A 25,000-nucleotide genomic window follows, 5' to 3' on the forward strand; every position below is an offset into this window, starting at 1 on the left:
AAGTGGTTCAACACACGCCAACACTTCCCACTGAGGTATGGCTCAGCAACACGAGGCTCCACGGTATTCTGCACGCCACCTTTTGCAACACGTGTGCAACCTGAAGGAAAGAGCAATAGCAAAGGTTTCCAGAGCGTTCTAGTGCAGGCTGGTGAAGTTACACGAAGGAGCGAGAAATAAAGCAAAGTGTACCTCCAAGACTATGCTGACTTGTGCTCGGGTTGAAGATCTGCTCCTTCACAACCAGACTATTCGTCTTAGTAACAATGAGAGGTAATGAAAGACATCTACTGCGTTAAAACCAAAACTCCTTAGCATCTGGGGGCACTAAAACACTAAGGTTTGCTCGTCTCCGTAATATGCTGAAAAGCACATCTCACTCTCAAAAACTCCAAGGAGGAGTTTTTGACTGAACTTCAGACTCCTGACTGAAAAAAGCCTTGGGAAGTCGTAGCATGGAAACAAAATGTGCGCGCTACCGCGGTAGCGGAGGCTGGCGTTCGACACCCGCCATCAGCTGATCCAGGCAGATCGCAGTAGCGCTCCTGACGTCACCGCCTTAACCATGCAATGTTTATAAGCGCACGTGACTACATTAACCATTCCAAGCGCTAACACTCAGTGCGAAACCACATTCTGTTTGCTTACTGCTTAAGATTCCCAAAGTTTACCAGCATTACAAGTATACATGAGGTACTCACATTCGGTAGGAGTTAATTGCCTTGGACATAGTGGCGTTGTGGGCTGACCCAGGTCATCGGCATCAAGTTCTTGGAATATGGGACTTGTAACTCGAGATAGGCGTTTAAGTTGTCTTGATTGACGGGGGATACGGTAGGTGGCAGGCAGGAAGGGCAGCCCACTAGCCTGCCAGGAACCCCAGCGGCGTGCCCAGTGGCAGTAAGCTTAAGGAAGCAGCCAGCTGCAGATAGTAGTGATGGGTGTGTATTGATCAAGCCACCAATAACCACATACACACAATCAATGATGGTTGAGTCCAGCAGCCTGGCCACTCGAGCACTTTCACCTCACACGCCCTGCAGGTAACCATCCTCACACTCTGGTGTTACTTGGCCCTCTTCTCTCCTGGGGCACTGCTCAACCTCAGGGTCCCCCTCACCCACTACTGACCACCCACTGAGGGGCCAGACTATCTACCATAACCTAACCTAAGTCACTAGCACTGGACGTCCCTAAGATGGCCCCAAGTGTTTGGAGCCAGCAAGGGCGAGGCAGGGGCACTAATAGGGCAGTTTAGGCTTGTATGTCTAGCCCAAGTTGGTGCCCCTCAGTCACACCTGACAGGCCGACCTGTGTCTCGCAAGTACGACACCTGGCACTCAAAGAACCAAGACACGAGGCACCACGACTGGAGATGACACAGGAAACAGCAGCGGGACGGAGCAGATACCGTGGCACCGTCCGAGCTGCCACCGCACGCCTGACTGAGGGGCGACGCCCCCGTTTACTGGGGAGGTGTTATGGAGGAGGGGGGAGGGGAGGGTCTACAAAGACAGTATGACTCACGCGTTAACCCTACAGTGTGGATCACCCTAGACGTGGAGTGTCACTGGGTAAGGTGGCAGTAATGAAGCAGGGTGACCGCCTGCACAGCAGGAAGAGCTGGCGTGTAGGGAGGCGATGGTGTGGTGGTCGCCACGATAACGTAGTGGCCTCACGTCCCAGCGTGCTGGCTGCCGACGGTCGCCATGCGTGGCCCTCACCCTGCCCCCCCTCACTACAACCATCTGCGCCTGTAATAACCTCTCCGCTACTTAACATTTCTAGTTTATTAACTGCTTAGCGCTACTGCACACTTGGAGATGGTCGTGTGGGCGTGTTGGGGGCGGGGAGGGGTCCCTGGCAAGATGTAATGGTAGTGGTGGTGAGGGCGGCAGTTTGGGAGCAGCAGCAGCAGCGATCAATACAGCAGCAGCAGCAGCGCCGCAACGACCCCCCCCCCCTACTTTCCAGTCACCATGTGCCGCCACGCTCCACAACAACACTACCGACACACCACATAACTCCCAATAAAAAATCTCGCTAAAGAAGCTGCTCATTCTAAACACGGACCACTAACTGCATCGTCATTGGTATCCGCTCCAGTAGTCATTACCGAGCACCGGGTGTCTCCTGACTTTTGTTGAGCCTAATGAGAGAAGACGAGTGTTGACATGTGTAGCTCTACGACTGGAGAGCAAGACACTAGCTCTGGCCCTCGGCACCAGACCCTCCGTCACCTTCGCTAAAATCGGTGAATGTCAAGGCCGCGGCCCTCCCCCCCCCCCCCCCCCCCCTTCCCCGTGCCACGCCCCTTCCCGTCTTGAACCAGTGTGATGCCTCACTCCTCACACGTGCCCACAGGAACAAATCCAGGCCATAGTTAGATTAAAAAATTACCATTTAGTATTTTCCTCTGGCGTGAATGGGTCAGCTGGTATACGGAGTCAATGTGTACACACCACCGCCATCTGAGGAAGGTGCCGTAATGAAGCCATGTGGGCGTGGTAGTGGGATCACGGCGGGGGATGACCGCCCAGCATCACCCACATCCAGAAGAGTCATCCCGCGCCATGCACCCCCCCCCCCCACCCCCGTCACATTAGCCCAGTCAGAGGAGGAGACCGCATGTCACCTGGCCCCGCCCACACAGTTGAATCCACCTACATAATCAATCTACATAATCCACCAACAATATCACTGTCTATGACAGCCCCGCTCCTATGCCAGGCAAGTCCACTACGGGCTTACCATAGCCCGTGCTACTTGCAACTTTTTGTTCCTAGTAGCTGAATCCATAACAACATCACTGTCTATTACGGGCTCACTATAGCCCGTGCTACAAGGAAATTTTGTTCCGAGTAGTCATTGATATCGCTGCTTAGCGATATCAATGAAAGAGCTAAATCTAAAATACCAACAGTCACTGTCCACTAGTTCCCATTCTCCCAGGCCAATGACTGGCCACATCTTAAGCACCACACTCCCATACAAGCTTCTTCGTCAACGTTATCCATAACACACAATAAAGCACATTAACACAAACAAAGAATTTGCACCATAAACCGACAGTACTGCCATACGGGTCTCACCTTTCACAATCCCATATTAATAAAACAAAACAATGCACTGTAACAGTAGCACAAGCAATAAGAAGAAAAAATCTTGAATACCGGCGAAATACCAGAAGGGAGCAACAGCCTCAGTATGGTCGCATTAATGTTAGATACCATTGAAGATCTATGGAAGGGTAATTGGTAGTCAAACTAGCAGTTGTATGGAGAACAACCAACTACACAATCCAGATCAGTGTGGATTTGGAGCAGGAACATCTTGACTGTCGCAATCACATTCCCAGCCTTCACATGCACCATCAAAGCAAACATCCTTTATAAATGCCAGCCTCCTCCAGTGAAACGCGCCTTGCCTCTCGTTTACCCAATAATGTTAATAGACCGTCGTCGTAGACTTCACCCAATAACGATGAAATAGCCTGCAAACGAGCTAATATACGAAGTCCTCGAAACCAACCCAAATCCAATCAAGCTAAAGGCTTCCATATTTCCTATAGTGTAATGTTTCTTCTCTTTCATCACGCCGCTATTAAAACTATCACTCGTTTTGCATGCTGTTACAGTAGCCATAGATGCTCTATCCCCCAGCCCCACCCTGCTTGCCAATACACACACTAATACAGTATGGCAAAGGGAATATGAAAGGTAGTACCTACACCATCCTAAACTAAATATATAATGAGGACTGAACCCAGAGAGCCATATAGTACTGATACAGCACCTCAACATCACCACATTTTCAAGAAGATATTAGACAAAGGAGTAAATAGAATTTGGAAGAGGAGCAGCACCAACAGGAGCGAGGAGGAATATCAGCAAATCAGGATGAGGAGGAAGAGGAGCAGGCGGCGGCCGCAGGTGTTGCTGTGCAGGTTCCTTGCTGGTGGTCAGCCCGACGCCCCACGCCGACCAGATGAAGATAAAGATATACGACCCGCCCGGGACACCACCTCACTGCCAATCAAATTTAACTTCTGGCACACCAATGTTACTACCTTTCTATTTTTGTCTTCACACTACTACACAGCCCGGTTGACCAGACCACCAACCAGGAGGCCTGGCCAAAAACCGAGTCGCGGACACGTTGGGCCTCTGAACTATCGCAAGGTAGCACCCAAAACTGTATTCAACTACAAGATATCCAAAAGGTTGGGCTAGGAGCCGACACTGGAACCCTGCAAGCACATATAGTTGAGCACGCGCACATTCCAAAATGGCTCCCCCCCCCCCCTGCTATTCAAGACGTAGTGGAAGGATATCGACAGCGACGATACGGGAGCGATCTCAACGCCAATTGATAAGTGGGGTTTGCAGCTCTGTTAGCACAGAGTTGATTGATAACACGAAAATAGAAACTACAATACCAACAACCATTCAAACGAATTTATATGAAGCAAGATATATATATTAACTAAGAAATGCTAGAGAGCCAGACAGGAGAAACAATGCTATTAAATAAACAGAAGAGGAACCAAGGAATTTATCAACCCAGGCTAGCCCCGAAATCAACTCAAGATAACCTCAAGAAGATAGCCAGGCGAATAGCAACCAGGACAGAGGCAACACAAATCTGAACATCCCCAAGTACAAGGGACCCGAGGACACAAACTGACCCACTCATCACAATCAAGGTACAACCCCCCCCCCTCCACCAACTTGGCTCTTGTCTCCTCTCCCTCAGCGACTATTGTACCTGGAAGGGATTACATAAGAACAAAGGTAACTGCAGAAGGCCTATTGGCCCATACGAGGCAGCTCCTATTCTATAACCACCCAATCCCACTCATATACTTGTCCAACCCGTGCTTGAAACAATCGAGGGACCCCACCTCCCCAATGTTACGCGGCAATTGGTTCCACAAATCAACAACCCTGTTACTGAACCAGTATTTACCCAAGTCTTTCCTAAATCTAAACTTATCCAATTTATATCCATTGTTTCGTGTTCTGTCCTGTGTTGATACTTTTAATACCCTATTAATATCCCCCCGGGTGATATTAATTCTTAGAGTTAATTAAGAGTTAATTATTAATTATTGAGTTAATTATATCCCCCCGGGTGATATTAATTCTTAGAATTAATTCTTAGATTCTAAGAGTTCTTCTACTCCCCCAAAGTGAGAGAGACCATGCAGGCTCCCGTTCTTCCCAGTCATCCACTGTATTCCCCCCCCCTCTTTCCTTCCATACTACTACATTCAAACCACCACTTCTCATCTCTTGTAACCTAATTCGTCCCTTACGAATGCAGCTACACCAACTCCTGCTTCCATGCACACAACCCTCAACTCTACCAGCCCAGCACCACTTTCCCCTGCAGTCCCCCATTCCCCAATCATCCACCTAATTCTCAAATCTATTCACCCACTTCCCAAATCTATCCATCCATAAATTCCCTTGGCACAGATGAAGAAAATGGACCTCAGTCAGATACACAAATGATGAACTCGTACAAAACAAATGAGACGAACACTGGGGAAAATAGTGGTGACGAAACTCAAATTATAACCATTGTAGTTCCCTCCATTGACAAAACAGACAGAAAGCGGACAGAAAATAATTTCGTTAATATGGGAGGATTAGTAATAGCAGTACTTGTGAAGAGGGGAAATGAGGTATTGGAAAAAAAAACAAAGGATGCAAATGAATACAAAGAGCGGTGGTCGTCTACAATGCCATACTGAACAACTACCTGAAGACACAGACGTATGAGAATACAAAGCTTGCATATACTACAAAACAGGATGATCCACACAAAAAACTAAACTCCAAATCATTGGTGAGTTCATCTACAGATAAATATAAAGCTGAACAGACCACTGGAACTGACCCCCCAACCAACTGAACAAAGGGTAAACACCAAAAGATTAGAAGACAGCCAAAGTTGTACCAACAGTTAAGAAATTAGCAAGGCATGAGGCTACAAACTAATGACCAGTGTCACTCGCATGCATTCTCTGCCAAGTGCTATAGAGGATTATCAGGAGATTAACCAATCATCTAGAAAGGCGCAAACTACAAACATTAACTTTTTTCAGAAAAAACAAGGCTTGCTTAGCGAGCCTAATGTTTTATCACACAGCAACATCCGTAACACACGGGAGAGAGAGATACAGACTGTGTTTCTGGATTGTCAAAAGGAATGTTTACATTTCCGTATGATAAAGCTGGGATAACAAGGCGAATGCTAAACCGAATTAAAAATGAAAATTTTCACCGCTGTGAAAATCAACTTCGTCAGTGCCAGGGTCTTGAATCACAAAACTTCTGCCCAGAAATTGTAAGAGAATATGAAGGTATTCTGCAATACACACAAGTTCGCTGGCTTTCCAAAGGAAAAATACAATATTTTTATTAAAATTCTGACAGAAAAGAAAACGGAGAAAGAAAAAAAGATTAAAATGAGCCACTAAATGTCATTTCACCGTTACCATTCCTGGTCGATCCCCACCAGAGGAGAAAGAATATGGTTCACGGATTGCTGGACAGCCGGGAACACTATGCACCAATATAACTGGTTAAGCACCAATAGGTTACCCCGGCGGCCGCCCACAAGAACACCGTGTGTTCCGTGGAGGGTCAGAGGCCACTGTGGCTGGCCCGCCGGCTGGCCTGCCCGCCCGCCAAGCTAACATACCACACCAATATTCCCGCCGTTACCATCGCCTCGGAGCCCGCCACACGACGACGGGGGCAGTCCTGCTTTATGTCCTCCTCTCGCAGCGCCCACACTCGTATATTGGCTGCCTCGTCTCCCGGACCATTATTGCCCAACGTGCACGTCACCCTGCACCCACTCCCCCCCCCCACACACACACACACACTGCACAATACCGGTCACCACGTGGAACTGCCCACTACAGGTCACCACGTTTCAATATCCATTACAGACTACATGAACTGTAGTTAATTACAATGTTCACCTTATTTTATCCACGTGTCTTGTTGAAGTTAAGCTATTGCTGGGGATTCTCAGAGATAACGCTACACTCCTTATTAACAAACAGCTACGCCTCGCACGCACAACCACAACTATTATTTGTCCCCATGTGCAGACTTTGTACATAAACATTTAAATACACATTTTTCATGTGGTATTAAATTGAAGACAAAGGACTATGAACAAATGTATTTTTGGGTTATCTATCTTGAGGTTATCTTGAGATGATTTCGGGGCCTTAGTGTCCCCGTGGCCCGGTCATCGACCAGGTCTCCACCCCCAGGAAGCAGCTCGTGACAGCTAACACCCAGATACCTATTTTACTGCTAGGTAACAGGGGCATAGGGTGAAAGAAACTCTGCCCATTGTTTCTCGCCGGCGCCCGGGGTCGAACCCGGGACCACAGGATCACAAGTCCAGCGTGTTGTCCGCTCGGCCGACCGGGTTAATCGTTAATTTATAAAATATATTGGAATTCATGAGTGCAAGATTGGCAGCATAATTGCCAACCTCCTCAATGGCAGCAGAGAAAAATTACACTGGCTTTTTGCACCTTACTTTCATTCAGTATTATTTACGCTCCACTGTCCCGCCACAATAACAAACGTGCAGGGCAGTAAGAACACGGTAACTTACGGTGGGTAAGCTTTAAAAAGGTGCTCTGCTTGTGTCGCAAATGACCTAAGCTAAATCGCCAACAAATTTGTTCTATTACTACTGAAATTAATACTGGATTATTAATACTACAGGACGCCAACAAAAGCTGGCTCAGTGCGTCAGTCTGATAAATGGTTTATCTGGAGCTGTAACAACGACGCCATTGGCGACACATTATTAGTTTACTAACTTTTGGGTTAGGTTTACCCTCTGCTTTACTCCCCAACGAAAATCAAACCGGAAATGACAGATTCAGTGGTTAAGACGATTGAAGTAGACAGCTTAATTATTTTAGACTCCTTTTCCCTATTACTAGCAATAAGTAGTTTGCAATAAAGTAATAACGTGCTTGTCTCAGAAGCCAGGCATAGATATATAAGCATACTTAACAAAGAGGGTAAATATAAAAATGTTGTAGATTCCTTCTCACATTGGCCTGAAGGAACATGATAATAGTTGACGCCCTTGCTAAGGTTGCAGTAAATAAAGACAGTATTGAACAGAATCTTGAGTTATCAAATAGGTACCTTAAAAGTGTCATTAGATGAGAACTCCTGGGTGAATTTGAAATAAAACAGTGCAAACTGGAACTAGCAGGTCCATTGTTTATCACAATGAAATGTGTGAAGTAAAACATGTGTCTGGGGCAAGTAACAAAATAAGCAGACTAACAGACGTTGTCACAGCTCGAAAAAGACTTGGTTACAAGTATCTCTGGCAGTTCCGCTTATAAAGGGATCTAGATAAAGTAAAGTGTGTGGACAAAGACAGGGATACACATTCGAACACTATATCTTGGATTGAAGTAAAACCGAGTTATTTAGAGATAAATCTAAACTCACGTGGTATGATATGGCAACCTATCTTATTACTAAGGATAAAACACCTGAAATCCTTGCGCTGTATCCATATTTCGCTCCTATGTGGTATTAAATATTTAATACCATGTGGTATTAAATTGAAGACAAAGGACTATGAACAAATGTATTTTTGGGTTATCTATCTTGAGGTTATCTTGAGATGATTTCGGGGCCTTAGTGTCCCCGTGGCCCGGTCATCGACCAGGTCTCCACCCCCAGGAAGCAGCTCGTGACAGCTAACACCCAGATACCTATTTTACTGCTAGGTAACAGGGGCATAGGGTGAAAGAAACTCTGCCCATTGTTTCTCGCCGGCGCCCGGGGTCGAACCCGGGACCACAGGATCACAAGTCCAGCGTGTTGTCCGCTCGGCCGACCGGGTTAATCGTTAATTTATAAAATATATTGGAATTCATGAGTGCAAGATTGGCAGCATAATTGCCAACCTCCTCAATGGCAGCAGAGAAAAATTACACTGGCTTTTTGCACCTTACTTTCATTCAGTATTATTTACGCTCCACTGTCCCGCCACAATAACAAACGTGCAGGGCAGTAAGAACACGGTAACGGTGGGTAAGCTTTAAAAAGGTGCTCTGCTTGTGTCGCAAATGACCTAAGCTAAATCGCCAACAAATTTGTTCTATTACTACTGAAATTAATACTGGATTATTAATACTACAGGACGCCAACAAAAGCTGGCTCAGTGCGTCAGTCTGATAAATGGTTTATCTGGAGCTGTAACAACGACGCCATTGGCGACACATTATTAGTTTACTAACTTTTGGGTTAGGTTTACCCTCTGCTTTACTCCCCAACGAAAATCAAACCGGAAATGACAGATTCAGTGGTTAAGACGATTGAAGTAGACAGCTTAATTATTTTAGACTCCTTTTCCCTATTACTAGCAATAAGTAGTTTGCAATAAAGTAATAACGTGCTTGTCTCAGAAGCCAGGCATAGATATATAAGCATACTTAACAAAGAGGGTAAATATAAAAATGTTGTAGATTCCTTCTCACATTGGCCTGAAGGAACATGATAATAGTTGACGCCCTTGCTAAGGTTGCAGTAAATAAAGACAGTATTGAACAGAATCTTGAGTTATCAAATAGGTACCTTAAAAGTGTCATTAGATGAGAACTCCTGGGTGAATTTGAAATAAAACAGTGCAAACTGGAACTAGCAGGTCCATTGTTTATCACAATGAAATGTGTGAAGTAAAACATGTGTCTGGGGCAAGTAACAAAATAAGCAGACTAACAGACGTTGTCACAGCTCGAAAAAGACTTGGTTACAAGTATCTCTGGCAGTTCCGCTTATAAAGGGATCTAGATAAAGTAAAGTGTGTGGACAAAGACAGGGATACACATTCGAACACTATATCTTGGATTGAAGTAAAACCGAGTTATTTAGAGATAAATCTAAACTCACGTGGTATGATATGGCAACCTATCTTATTACTAAGGATAAAACACCTGAAATCCTTGCGCTGTATCCATATTTCGCTCCTAGTAGATGAACGACATATGAGATTGAGAAACAAGTAGTGTATTGTGAAGAATAGTAATAAACAGCAGCTCCCCTACGACTCTAATATCTCCACTACTCAAACAATTATGTATTAGCGATAAGACCTATCATTAATGTATAAAGACTTACTGTATATATAGCTCTTGAAATAGAATATTCTCTCTAACTAGCTGACATTGTAATTACAAGGTGTGAAGGATAAATTAAATTGTTTGTGTAATAATCTCCGTTGAGGTTTGATAAAGACCTTTTGTGCCCTCTGCAATGCTTTTTCCGCTACCGCTCACAGGATAAGTATGGGGTGCACAATAAACTAGCCGCCTCCGGCGGCAACAATCAATCAATATCCTTTGGAGACGAGGATCTCCAGAACCCCCACTAAGCTGTTCTCTGGGTCGTTATAGTACCCATCTCCCTCCAAGAAAAGGAAGCTGGGAATGCATCCATCAGTCTATGAATACTCATCATGTATACCTCCCACCCGTTCTACCAGAGTATACAAACAATATAACCACCCGAGAGCAGTGCAGCAGTTACAGTGAGCTGTTATGCACTTTAAAACTAAAACCTATAGTCTATAGGTTTTGCTGCGTCTGGAAACCTTCCTTTTTAAACTACTCCTGGCCCAGTCGATAAGAGCTTCGACCTCACACGCGTGGAGTCCAGGGTTCGAAACCCATACAGCCCAGGTGAATGGAAAACCTGTAGAATGACACACACCAAACGCTAATTAGCGAGGCGGATCACAGCAGCTTCAAAGTCCGGCGGGTGCGCACATTTGTTTTATGTATGCCAAGGAACAGGTATATGTATGGTGTATACTGTCAATGACGAGGGTTGTCACACCAGCAAGTATAAATTATTAGTTGAAAGCATGAAAGTTGTTCCGTGCTACTTGCCCCGCTCCTGTGCCAGGTAAGTTATGGGCTCACCATAGCCCGTGCTACTTGCAACTTGTTCCGAGTAACTGAATCTTATAACAACAACATGACCAGGCACCTATGTAAACAACAAATAACCCAGGTCTCCCCCGTGGCTGCGCACCGCTCGTGGCTGCCGCTCCCGTCCTCCCTCGCAAGGTTCCATTCCGCCAATGAACTGCCTCCGGCTCATACTCCAAACACGCACAAATTCCTTCGCTAATCAATCATTCAGCTTCTCTCGTCGAGGTTTTGAGAGAAACCGGTAAGTGAAAGGATTATTTGGAGCGCGAAGCAGTTCGCGGGTCTTCACTTTTCAGCAGACTATACTTGTCTGTGTGCGGAGAAATATTTTATATATATATATATATATATATATATATATATATATATATATATATATATATATATATATATATATATATATATATATATATATATATATATATTAGTATATTTTGGTAGCAGTCTTTCCTGTAGACATATATTATTAAATATGACCGAAAAAGTAAGATTAATAATTCTAACACGAATTTTCTCAATCTTTCGTACATTACGCTTCACTGTTGGAGGTAAATCAAAAATCACTTCTCCAAAATTCATTTTTATTTCTAGTCTGACGCGACACGGGCGCGTTTCGTAAAACTTATTACATTTTCAAAGACTTCACAAATACACAACTGATTAGAACTTACGTCTCTCTGATATTATATCTACATTTGAGTGAGGTGGGAAGGGTGATGTGGCATTAACACAAGACAGAACAGGAGGGGATATTAATAGGGTATTAAAAGTATCAACACAAGACAGAACAGAAACAATGGGTATTGAATAGAAGTGTTTGTAGAAAGCCTATTGGTCCATATTTCTTGATGCTTCTATATTGGAGCGGAGTCTTGAGGTGGGTAGAATATAGTTGTGCAATAATTGGCTGTTGATTGCTGGTGTTGACTTCTTGATGTGTAGTGCCTCGCAAACGTCAAGCCGCCTGCTATCGCTGTATCTATCGATGATTTCTGTGTTGTTTACTAGGATTTCTCTGACGATGGTTTGGTTATGGGAAGAGATTATATGTTCCTTAATGGAGCCCTGTTGCTTATGCAGGGCTCCATTAAGGAACATATAATCTCTTCCCATAACCAAACCATCGCCAGAGAAATCCTAGTAAACAACACAGAAATCATCGATAGATACAGCGATAGCAGGCGGCTTGACGTTTGCGAGGCACTACACATCAAGAAGTCAACACCAGCAATCAACAGCCAATTATTGCACAACTATATTCTACCCACCTCAAGACTCCGCTCCAATATAGAAGCATCAAGAAATATGGACCAATAGGCTTTCTACAAACACTTCTATTCAATACCCATTGTTTCTGTTCTGTCTTGTGTTGATACTTTTAATACCCTATTAATATCCCCTCCTGTTCTGTCTTGTGTTAATGCCACATCACCCTTCCCACCTCACTCAAATGTAGATATAATATCAGAGAGACGTAAGTTCTAATCAGTTGTGTATTTGTGAAGTCTTTGAAAATGTAATAAGTTTTACGAAACGCGCCCGTGTCGCGTCAGACTAGAAATAAAAATGAATTTTGGAGAAGTGATTTTTGATTTACCTCCAACAGTGAAGCGTAATGTACGAAAGATTGAGAAAATTCGTGTTAGAATTATTAATCTTACTTTTTCGGTCATATTTAATAATATATATATATATATATATATATATATATATATATATATATATATATATATATAGCTATACAAAATAGAGAAGCAGATAAAGGAGGAGAGAAGGCTAATTATTCGTCCCCCTGTTTTTGCCTTCGACATTCATCAAGGATCCTAAGACCGTACCTAATCCCCCTCGGCGTCCCCTGGACCAAACTGCCAGCTAACCCCTCCCACCAGCCCTCACCAATCGACCCATTCCAATTCAGGCGTCACCGATACCCCCGGTCTGCTAAGTCCTTAGCTTTCCCCCTTGCCGCCGCCTCGGTGATCCTGCCAGGGCCATAAGCTACAGCCACCAGGTCCCGTCAATACCTCCCCCCAGACACTATACACATGCGAGACCAAGAGACTGAAATTGAAATAAGTTTATTGAGGTAAAATACACACAAAGGGATGAGGTAGCTCAAGCTATTCTCACCCCGTTCAGTACATCGTGTTAATACATACATATAAACACATCACAAACAATAAACATATTACCAAACATTCTGAGAGATAAACATCTACATTTCCTGCCGAGAGAGACGTGGTTGCTAAGTTAGTAGTGCTAGCTTACGGCTCTACCAACCACTTCACAATATACCACATTGTAGCGTGCACACACTATGCAAGGGCCAGTGTACTCGACAGTAACTGGCCTCGTGTGTAATCCAAGAAAAAAAACACCAACACAATTATTTCGCCTGAAAGGCACAAGTTAGACAATAGAGAGCTCTATTCACTCCACCTTTAGGTCTGAAAGAGGTCGCTCTGTAATGGGTGCACTTCAGCTCCGGCAGCTGCTGCGTAACATAATAGCGGCATACAGAGAAGGCTAAAAATGAGTAAAAGCAGCAGTTATCGCTGGAATCTGGTGAACCCCCGCTAGTGGGTGATGAATCATTTGACAAACACTTAGGTGACTTGCAGCTTTCATGCCCGTCACACACACGCGCGCAAGTTAGGAGACCCGATTACTGCATACAAAATACCTTTAGGGTTTTGATATAGAAAGAGAAGGCAATATTTTCAATGACTGAACAAATGAAAAGCACTAGTGTTAGTAATCAAGGCATAATCCTTTACCAGGGGACAAGGAAATAACCCCGTCATATTATTGAAGATTGAGAGGCCAGACCAAAATGCCGAAGCTCGACCACAATTAAGCAGACGTACATAAAAAGGACATTATACACTTTCGTATACGTCATGCTAGATAAATTCTGTAATGTGCAGCTCAAGCATAAGAACCCCCAAATAACGTATAGCTAAAAGTGCACCAGAGCCCAGGGCATGAAATTACTGGTCTCTCACCAATGCTGGAGCCATCGGCTCCCTCGTGACTTCCATGCAGTCATATTACTAACTTTTAACCATCATTCTGACTCGCTAGAATGATGGTTAAAGGTTAGCGGAACAAGGAGTAATCACACACCTTGGGCTCGCCCTTGCCCCGTTTAGCAGCTTTCAGAATTAAAATAAATAATAATAATAATAAATCATCAGTAATTACATTAACGTGATTGCATCAATGAGAAAATCCGTAGAACCCGCGACGAGGGTTCGAACCTATGCGGTGGGTGTTCATACGCACACGCTCTAGCGACTAGACCACAACACTGTATAAAGCTTGCAACCTGGAGTTCTACTGAACACACAAGGATTTCCTGAGGCTTCTACTGAAGTCCTAAAAGGATTTTCACACCAGGAAACACCCACCGTGTAGGTTCGAACCCTCATCACGGCTTCTACGGATTTTCTCAATAATAATAATAATAATAATAATAATAATAATAATAATAGGCCTACACAGTCAATAACGGAGGGAACTTCAATGTTATTATCATGCAAATAATGCCAATATGAAGTCTATACGATGAGGCTTTCTGAAGATGTTTCATAAAAAAATCAAGTTCCTATGAGACTAAAATTACTCTTTCAATAATTATCATATTTTTTCAGTTATTATTTTTGCAAGTTAATACAGTGAGGCTCTCGAGATACTGAACGAACCTTTATGATAAGTCTAATGCTAGACTGAGGGCGGGCATCCGGACCCATGTCTTATCTCACGGTAGGTTAAGCTACCCGAGTGTTCAGCGCTGAGCCAACACCTCCACTAAGATTTGAACAAAACGTATAAATGTATGATCAGATGTTGAATATAAGATAACACCATTCATTATAATTTGATCTACATATAATGCTAACTTCCAGGTTATCAATTCCCCCCAAAACAAAAGAATAACCTGTTATTCAACGCTATTACGTTGAATCACCTGTAGGTGTTTCAACGTAATAGCAACATATGATATTCCCTTGATTTATACCCAGGTGTAATTAGAGGTTGGATATTTTGACCCTCAGCACAGCTTTGTAAAATACGCCCGGCGCTTTGCGAAATATTTCTCACCCACCAGTTTAATTTTTACAGCAAGATGGCATCAACCAGTACTCACTTATTTCAATGTAGGAGCTAGGAGAGGGGTGGCACGGGGGAAGGCATGGGGGTGGATGGGAGGGAGAGGGGAGGGGTTCAGAAGACTACGCCCCCTCATTAAAGCCAAGAACGTGGCAGTCAAAATTATTAATCTTACTGAAATTTAATTATTAATTATCATCTCGTGATAATTTCTGTGGTTTGATCTTGCCACAAGCTATTTTATTCCGTGAATTCCAGTGTTGATTTGCCGAAAAAAAATAAAAAATATTCTTGAATATGAACACATTTTAATGTGGTACATCAAAATAAACCATTATTGATTTTTTGTTAATTCCCCCCCCCCCTCTCCAGTGGCGGGTGGTGGTTGCATCTGTGTTCAAGCCCGTCCACGTCACTTAACTGATGTAGTAAACTGCCCAACTCAACCCAACCCAACCGAGGATCCAATAATAGAAAACGGGACATCGCGTTGATTTTGTGAGCCGCCATGATTTTTAGAACATCAGGTTTTGGCCTTAAGGAAATTATAGGCCAAAATGCGATGTACTATTAGAAAGACCCGGTTGTTGTGTTAGCGCTCAGCCAAGGGCAGCCAGAGGCGTACGCTTGCTCACAACTCTTACCTTACGAGATTTTACTTACAGACGGCACCACAATCACCAGACTGTAGGTACCATGTCGGATGCGGGGTTCAACAGTCTAGTCGACTAGACTATCAACGATGAATGAGGCTTGGATCAGAAACGGGACCAGGGGGTGGGGGTCTGATTCCCAGAACCACCACACGATCAGCCTAGGCAGGTAAGAAGCCGTCGCTTCAAGTCCATTCTAGTTAAGGGGGCTTCATAAGAATGTTTCCAGATAGATACCATTCTAGTAGTAATAGTTCAACATAGCAACATAACTGAATGAAAATTATTAAATCGTGGACAACATGACGTCAGCAAGCCTAGGCTTTAAAAAAAATCCGGAACTGGAACCAGTTGCACATTCCATTAGCATGTACAGTATTAGACGATTTGAGCTGAATTATGCTCTAGCGACACAATGGACTTGAGAATGGTCCAGGATGGACCGAAACGTCGTCGTCCCTTCACTTTCTAGTATGTGGTTTGGTCAACTAGTGACCCTGTGGCTGCCAGTTTCACAACAATTAATCAAACAAAAGACAGCAACGAAGGACATACTTTAATACTTAATTGTGTTCTGAACTAAACTCGCTCAAAAATCAACTAAATTACTTTTCATTCACGAATAAAGGTATATATTAAAAATGTGAAAAAAAGTTCATGTACATTTATATAAATATATTCAGTTCATCACAACGCACTTTAAATGACTGACAAAAACTGTATCGACGGTTCACCGTTGACTTTTAAGCCTATATATGAAATAATATTAACGCTGGACGCTTCATGTCAATCCTACCTAGCCCTTCATCGCTGGAAATCATTGTGCATGCAGGTAACAATCCCCAACTATTATATATCACTCACCAATGCAGCATTTGTGATGACCGTCGTCCCGGGAAGGGCTCCGGTATGTCCAGGTGGTGGTGTCAGGGACGAGGCTCCACTCACGCAACATTAAGCCATGGATAACAAAACTATTCAAGAGAAAATATTGAGGAAAGTTTCGATCTCGTATCCCTGGACTTCTGGTTGAAATATTATGAGCTCATCTTGGTTCAGTTGGTAGTGCACTGGAGCCCCTGGGGAGTTCAGGGACACGGGGTTTGATCCTATCATACAGTCTCAATATTTCATCACATTCATCACGTTCCTGAGATTTCATTGGGCAAAGTTAGATACATTTTCTAATCGCCTGTAAGAATTCCTTATATTCACTAAATTTATTTTAACGCTGCATTAATTTCCAGGCTTCGACGCCAGGCCAAACAACCCGACACCATAGCTCTTGCTATATAAACCTTCCTCCTGGGAAAACAAATCCACAAGGGCCGTGACAAGGATTCGAACCTGCGTCCGAGAGCATCCCAGACGCTTCCTCCTGGGCACTATCCCACCGCGAGGTGTTTTTTGTATAAGCCTGCCTTCTGTGGACCATCACTCCTAGACTCCCATAAATCTTCAATGAAAAATCACATAGTTACACATTCAGTTACCAAAACACAGGAGCCAGGTACATCTGGGTATCTCTCTCAAAAGTCAGAGTGCTTGTCAACAATACTGTAAATCTTGTATTTCTGTGCGTCCAAGTGAGTGCGAGAGAGGACGGAGGTTTCGTGAACATTACCAGCATCTTGTTCGCCTTATCTTGAGGTTATCTCGAGATGATTTCGGGGCTTAGCGTCCCCGCGGCCCGGTCCTTGACCAGGCCTTTTTTGTTACACACTCTCAGGAAGCAGCCCTTAGCAGCTGTAACTCCCAGGTACCTATTTACTACTAGGTGAACAGGGACATCAGGGTGAAAACTCTGCCCATTTGTTTCCGCCTCCACCGGGGATCGAACCCGGAACCACAGGACTATGAATCCGAAGCGCTGTCCACTCAGCTGTCAGGCCCCTTCTCAAATATTTCGAGCAACATCTTACATAGATGCTCAACATATAAACCTGCACGCCTTCCGCCGTTGATAAATATTTACAAAAATTATGGAAAGTTCTCTTCTCCGCATAATTTGTTTTCATTGCCTGTAAAGAAAACTCGCACACGTTTTTCCTACACGAAAGTGATATTGACGTAACTTCTGGATGCTGTCCGGCTTTCTCCTCTGTGGAGAACTACGGCTTTCATTTTGGAAACATTAACGCAAATGGACGGGGCCATAAAATGATAATATACTAGTCAACATTTATGGATAACATAATACAAGAGGGAACACGACATAACAGTAACTTAACGAAGACCATTCTCCTCTGGTCTCCTACACTAAGACGCCATATTCAGAATAACGCGAACATCTCACCTTGGCTTATGGTCCGTACCCACGTCTTAGGGGAGATGTATGTGTTATTTTGTCGCCTTCAGTGTGCTATTCTCCACCACTACCCTCCCTCTCTTTCACACCTTACCCCCTCTCTTCTCCCACACCTTCCCCACCGCCACTACTACATACCCGAATCGTTCCTTTCATAGCCTTGTAGAGTGTGGTTATACACACACACTGTGCGATGAGTCACAATAACGTGGCTAAAGTATGTTGACCAGACCACACACTAGAAGGCGAAGGGACGACGACGTTTCGGTCCGTCCTGGACCATTCTCAAGTCGAAGGGACGAAACGTCGTCGTCCCTTCACCTTCTAGTGTGTGGTCTGGTCCACACACACTGTTGTTGTTGTTTATATTCAGCTATTCTGAACAAAATTTCCATGTAGCACGGGGTGTAGTGAGGCCGCAAATACACACACACTGGATAATGCTACAATTTAGTACTACATAATACACGGTATTATGTAGTACTAGGAGGAGGTTACCCGACGAAGCTCGGGTGACGGACGCCACATCACTGCTTTCTTTGAACAAATTTAACTTTGTACAAATTGCACACAAACCTCACAGAAACACCGAATATCTTCTCATTCCCTTACTTAACGTTCCTCTCACTTTTCTTACAAACTTTCCCCCAATTCTAACTTTTTTATCTCGTTTCTACGTTCGCTTGGAAAATTATGACAACAAACAAGGTCAACGTAAAGTCGGGGAAGTTGCAATTGATGCGAAACCACACGAGTTGAGGTGAGGCTGAGGCGAGGCTGAGGCGAGGCTAGGCCTGTATCAGTGATAAAACACCAGGCTGCGGCATGGGGGTGGAGAGGCCGGAGGCCCACCACAGCATGCACAAGGACCAGCTTCCTATATACACTAACCAATGTAAGATCAATGATTAATAACATTTGACGCAGTATAAACGCAAGCATTAAGGTTTCCTTTGGTTAAATTATACAAACACGGCTCAACTCCACTAATAGTAGTAGTCAAACCCAATAGAAAAAAAGCCTATTCCTAGATGAACACTTAGTCTATCTCCTATCTTTCGGTAAGCAGAGGCACTTGTATTTAAAGTTGACCCATAATGCTAGGCCCTAATGTTCGAGCAGGAGCCGGACTACCAGGCTCAAGACTGGCTCTGCCACATCACAGGGAAGCACTACCATCACTGCCAAACCGCCTATACATAATTGAAATGAAGCTGATGTTTAACGCAAACAGTAACCTGCCAACCCGCTGCCACTAACCCAACTTCCAGCGAAAAATGACCACCATTACACACAAGTTTCCAAGGTTCAATTTTTGTTTTAATGAAATCTCATATATAATGTACTTCCTCCTTCCCTTCTCTCCCTCACCGTGCACCGTCCCCTCCTCTCCCTCACCGTGCACCGTCCCCCTCCTCTCCTTCACCGTGCACCGTCCCGCTCCTCTCCCTCACCGTGCACCGTCCCCCTCCTCTCCCTCACCGTGCACCGTCCCCCTCCTCTCCCTCACCGTGCACCGTCCCCCTCCTCTCCCTCACCGTGCATCGTCCCCTCCTCTCCTTCACCGTGCACCGTCCCCTCCTCTCCTTCACCGTGCACCGTCCCCTCCTCTCCTTCACCGTGCATCGTCCCCTCCTCTCCTTCACCGTGCACCGTCCCCTCCTCTCCCTCACCGTGCACCGCCCCCTCCTCTCCTTCACCGTGCACTGTCCCCTCCTCTCCCTCACCGTGCATCGTCCCCTCCTCTCCTTCACCGTGCACCGTCCCCTCCTCTCCCTCACCGTGCACCGCCCCCTCCTCTCCTTCACCGTGCACCGTCCCCTCCTCTCCCTCACCGTGCATCGTCCCCTCCTCTCCTTCACCGTGCACCGTCCCCTCTCCCTCACCGTGCACCGCCCCCTCCTCTCCTTCACCGTGCACCGTCCCCTCCTCTCCTTCACCGTGCATCGTCCCCTCCACCAATTACAGGCTCGACTACTACTAGCCAACTAGCCGATAGTAACGTCATTGGCGCCCCAGCTCGTTAAAGCCAAACTGCACACCACCATTTAAAAACAAAACTCCGTTATTTACGATGCGTCCGCTCTCTAAATTTCAATGTTGTTAAAAAAATCGAGGATTTGTGCGGTGACCGCGTGCTGCCAATTTCCACTCGCCCGTGTCACTTTTGGCTCATCCGTTGACAAAATAATTGTCAGTGAGCACAAGTAGACTAGTTTGGGATTCGTCAGAGCGTTCACTGATCTAAAGTACTGTTAGACTAACCAAATGAGAGGCCAAACTCTCAAGTTCGTAAACTTTATATGATTAATAATCACAGCCTAGGTGATCAGGTATTCTTTGGAGGTGTTTATCAAGTTCATTTGAACACCGTGAGATGTCGGCCAGTTATGCCCCTTATATACAACAATGGCTACCTTGAGGCTACCTTGAGGTGCTTCCGGGGCTTAGTGTCCCCGCGGCCCGGTCGTCGACCAGGCCTCCTGGTTGCTGGACTGATCAACCAGGCTGTTAGACGCGGCTGCTCGCAGCCTGACGTATGAGTCACAGCCTGGTTGATCAGGTATCCTTTGGAGGTGCTTATCCAGTTCTCTCTTGAACACTGTGAGGGGTTTGCCAGTTATGCCCCTTATGTGTAGTGGAAGCGTGTTGAACAGTCTCGGGCCTCTGATGTTGATAGAGTTCTCTCTCAGAGTACCTGTTGCACCTCTGCTTTTCAACGGGGGTATTCTGCACATCCTGCCATGTCTTCTGGTCTCATGTGGTGTTATTTCTGTGTGCAGGTTTGGGACCAGCCCCTCAATTATTTTCCACGTGTAAATTATTATGTATCTCTCCCGCCTGCGCTCAAGGGAGTACAGATTTAGGCTCTTTAGTCGGTCCCAGTAATTTAGATGTTTTACTGAGTGGATTCTAGCAGTAAAGGATCTCTGCACGCTCTCTAGGTCAGCAATTTCTCCAGCTTTGAAAGGGGCTGTCATTGTGCAGCAGTACTCCACTCTAGATAGCACAAGCGTTTTGAAAAGTATCATCATCGGTATAGCATCTCTAGTGTGAAAAGTTCTTGTTATCCAACCTGTCATTTTTCTTGCAGTTGTGACGGCTACTTTATTGTGTTCTTTAAAGGTAAGGTCTTCCGACATGAGTACACCCAGGTCCTTTACATTGCCTTTTCGTTCTATGTTATGATTTGCCTGCGTTTTGTACGTGGTTCCTGTTTTTATGTTTTCAATTTTTCCGTAGCGCATGAGCTGAAACTTATCCTCGTTGAATACCATATTATTTTCTGTAGCCCATAGAAAGACCTGATCTACATCTGATTGGAGGTTTGCCGTGTCCTCTATGTTGCCAACTCTCATGAAAATCCTAGTGTCATCTGCAAAGGATGATACAGTGCTATAGGTTGTGTTCTGGTCTATGTCCGATATGAGGATGAGAAAAAGTACTGGAGCAAGCACAGTACCCTGGGGAACTGAGCTCTTCACGGTTGATGGGCTGGATTTTATTTTGTTGACTATTACACATTGGGTTCTGTCAGTCAGGAAATTGTAGATCCATCTGCCTATTTTCCCGGTAATTCCTTTTGAACGCATTTTATGTGCAATAACACCATGGTCACATTTATCAAAAGCTTTTGCGAAATCTGTGTAAATTACATCAGCATTTTGTTTGTCTTCCATAGCATCTAATGCCATATCATAGTGGTCCAGCAACTGCGACAGGCAAGAGCGCCCTGTTCTGAAACCATGTTGTCCGGGGTTATGGAGATGCTGTGATTCCATGTATTTTGTGATCTTACTTCTTAGCACTCTCTCAAAAATTTTTATGATGTGCGATGTTAGTGCTATCGGTCTGTAATTTTTTGCCTCTGCCTTATTTCCTCCTTTATGGAGTGGTGCTATCTCTGCTGTTTTTAGTATGTCAGGGATAACGCCAGTATCTAGGCTTTGTCTCCACAGAATGTGAAGGGCCTGCGATAGTGGTTTTTTACAGTTCTTGATGAATATGGAGTTCCAAGAATTAAATGGCAAATTAAATTTCATCTTGCAATCTCTCACGATCGCACTTGAGTTCAGAAATGATCACTATCTGAGCCACTAAACAATGGCATTTGAAAACGCCTGTTCTACATAACACAAACCTTAACACACTCACACGAATTGTTCTCGTAATTCAGTTTCACATTTGTTGTAGCCTATACATACATTCAAGCCTAAATAGTGAAAGTTTTCATTTACTAATCTGAAATACAACAATAAGAACACTCATTATCTTATCCCATAATCCAATTGTAGAGTTGATAAGTCTGCACCATATTAACAAAAATTAAATTGCATTATCTGATCCAACAGACCGCATGAAGCACTGGGCATTGCCTGCGCCACACCCAACTGGCAAATAATTAAAAATCAATCAAGTGGGTGACGTAAGCTGCTGCAGTGGAGGTCTTCCGTTCAGCGTGTCAGTTCAACGCCTGTCAATCACACTGTCAACCAAGCGTGGTTCAAGAGCCTGTCACTGTCAGCTCAACTTTGATGCAGATGAGCCTCTTCACAAGAGGCCGCCACACGACTCTTGGGCGAGATACACGTCTTATCAACACACGCCACACAACTATCACACCCAAGATTGTTTACGTTTTTTCTTCCTGGTCTCTAGTACCCACTCAGATGTTTAAGTAGGCTGCTTTACCGAGGATATATCACAATAACATGGGGGTCAAAACTCCACACATGTGAAGCAAAGTCATATTTTCTTCCCCTTCTTTCCTTCGACTCCTGGTGCTCGCAAAATTAACTCGCCGATACTAATCCCTCTCAGCGCAAGACGCTGCACAGCATATCTTCCAAAACCAGAAAAAGGCGAAAATACAGCGACCTCCGCCAATAAATCAGTTATAAACACACAAGATCAGGAGCCTGCAGGGGAAGACGTGAGAGGCTACAGCAGCCTCTATCTGATACAGTGCAACACCGCTCCCAATAACACTCATTACCTATCAACTTGTGTGGCAACTCTGTATCAACACTTGATAAGCTCCACAACCACATGGGCTGAACGGTAGATCGACTGTCTCGCTTCATGCAGGTCGGCGTTCAATCCCCGACCGTCCAAGTGGTTGGGCACCATTCCTTCCCCCCGTCCCATCTAAAATCTTTAATCTGATCCCTTCCAAGTGCTATATAGTCGTAATGACTTGGCGATTTCTCCGGATAATTCCCTTCCCATTTCCTCGCATCTCTAGCATGAACACTTGATAAGCTCTTCGCATCTGCAGCATCCGTACTGTCACCATACAGTGGGTACTTCCTACTAGTGTGCCCTGTGTCTCCTATCAACCCATCCTCTCAAATAATACATCACATATTGACGTCAAAACTCCCAACGGAAAAATAACATGGTACTATAAATCATAGCAGCTCAGGCAGTGTGTCCACTCGAGTTGCCACAACGGACAAGTACTAATTACCAAAAGGCATCAGCGAGCCGGGTAGACTGTAGCGACGAACAGAACAAACAGTACATGGGACACAAGCACCCGAGCCTAGCCTAACTCACCCACCCACTCATAGAAAACGTGAATGTTTGCCAGCCGCTCTTATCTTTAGCATATCATATTTTGTCCGCTGGGGATTTTGACGTCAAAATGCCATGTAATATTCGAGAGGATAGGTTGGCTCAGGAATAACCACGCTGTCTACAGCCCAGCCTCCTAAAACGAAAGCACATAAAGTATGTAGTGATGGAGCACCAGAATGGTCACTTGAGGACCTCTCCTAGCATTCCTAGGCCTAATATGTAGTGCACACAGGTGGTATACTAAGCATATTTAAGTTTGGTTTTTAGCTTTATTTTTGTCAGGACTGTAACATTAACAGTACAACGGTGTTTACTGATGGTTCATTATTGCACGTTGGAATTTTCCCCCAAATAATTACAAGTAGTGTCACTTCGGGTGAATGGGTTAATTTTACACGTGTGGGTCGATAGGGGGAGAGGGGGCGGTTAAGTTAGGTCTGCGCATTTTAGTACCTTATTTAAAGTCCGTTGTGGCAACGCGAAAGGACGGGTGCACCTGTAGTACGACTGTGATATATACTTACGGTCAACTAGTTAAGTGACGCTATTAGCAGTCAAGGACGCTCGCTGACTTAGTGCTGATTTCTTTTTCCAGGGCCGACTCACCTGCAGGGAGAAAATAATTAAAATGTTGAAAATTGAAACGTAATATCTAATAAACGATAATAAAATCATGTATTTAGGGGTACTAAAAAAAAAATACGCGTCTGATATAGCCAGCCCAAATGCTAGCAGCACCGACTGTTCCGGAGAGTTGGTTTTCTGTGACGACAAACCAAAGAAAACAGAAAAACGTGCATGAACTATACTAAACCTTTAAAGATAAGGAACATTTACAAGTCTCTACCTTGATCAGTATTGACACACTTGCTCTTATAAAAGCTGTATATGCCAGATAGTTCCACTTGTGGTTCAATCGCATTTAAATGTATTCACCACTTCACTGAATACGAATATCATAATATTTCATTACATTTCTCTGGCTGGTCTGTTTCCAGCTTCAGCATGTTTTTTATTTATATGTACAAGAGTTCTTACATTCTTGTACAGCCACTAGCACGCATAACATTTAGGGCAAATCCTTAATCCTAATTTTCCCTTGAATACGCCTCCGCAAATCGTTTAACAACCAGTGCGCAAATGTGTACCCTCGTTCTGTTGTCCTTCGCCTGAAAGACACTATTCACTACATTTACCCCTCTGCATATTATGTGATTATATGACCTCTGTATGTCGTTCTTTTTGTTCACTGTCTTAATAGCTCATTCCTTTTATGTTTGGTACCTGTTGTGTATCTTCTCGCTTATTTTTCGTTCAGCTATAACCTGGAGTGGGTTTCAG

At 44.4% G+C, this 25,000-nt stretch overlaps 1 protein-coding gene across 26 annotated transcripts in view; it reads right to left on the reverse strand.

The window, feature by feature from the left end:
* Window positions 1-25,000, reverse strand: part of Klc (kinesin light chain) — a 187,686-nt gene that overhangs the window by 91,703 nt on the left and 70,983 nt on the right. For 7 of the 26 annotated variants that reach the window (XM_069321624.1, XM_069321620.1, XM_069321614.1 and 4 more), the window contains one exon: window positions 24,184-24,265. The exons of 17 other annotated variants lie outside the window; for them this stretch is intronic. Coding sequence is in view for 1 of the 9 variants with exons in the window: in XM_069321610.1 (XP_069177711.1) it covers window positions 702-730 (29 nt within the window). In the remaining 8 variants the exon portion in view is untranslated. Of the gene's footprint in view, window positions 1-701; window positions 1,461-1,527; window positions 1,732-24,183; window positions 24,266-25,000 lie in introns of those variants that run through there. 2 more of the 26 variants (XM_069321619.1, XM_069321610.1) reach the window with 2 other exon arrangements.

This window comes from Procambarus clarkii, chromosome 10 (assembly GCF_040958095.1).
Source record: "Procambarus clarkii isolate CNS0578487 chromosome 10, FALCON_Pclarkii_2.0, whole genome shotgun sequence".
NCBI classification, from domain to species: domain Eukaryota; kingdom Metazoa; phylum Arthropoda; class Malacostraca; order Decapoda; family Cambaridae; genus Procambarus; species Procambarus clarkii.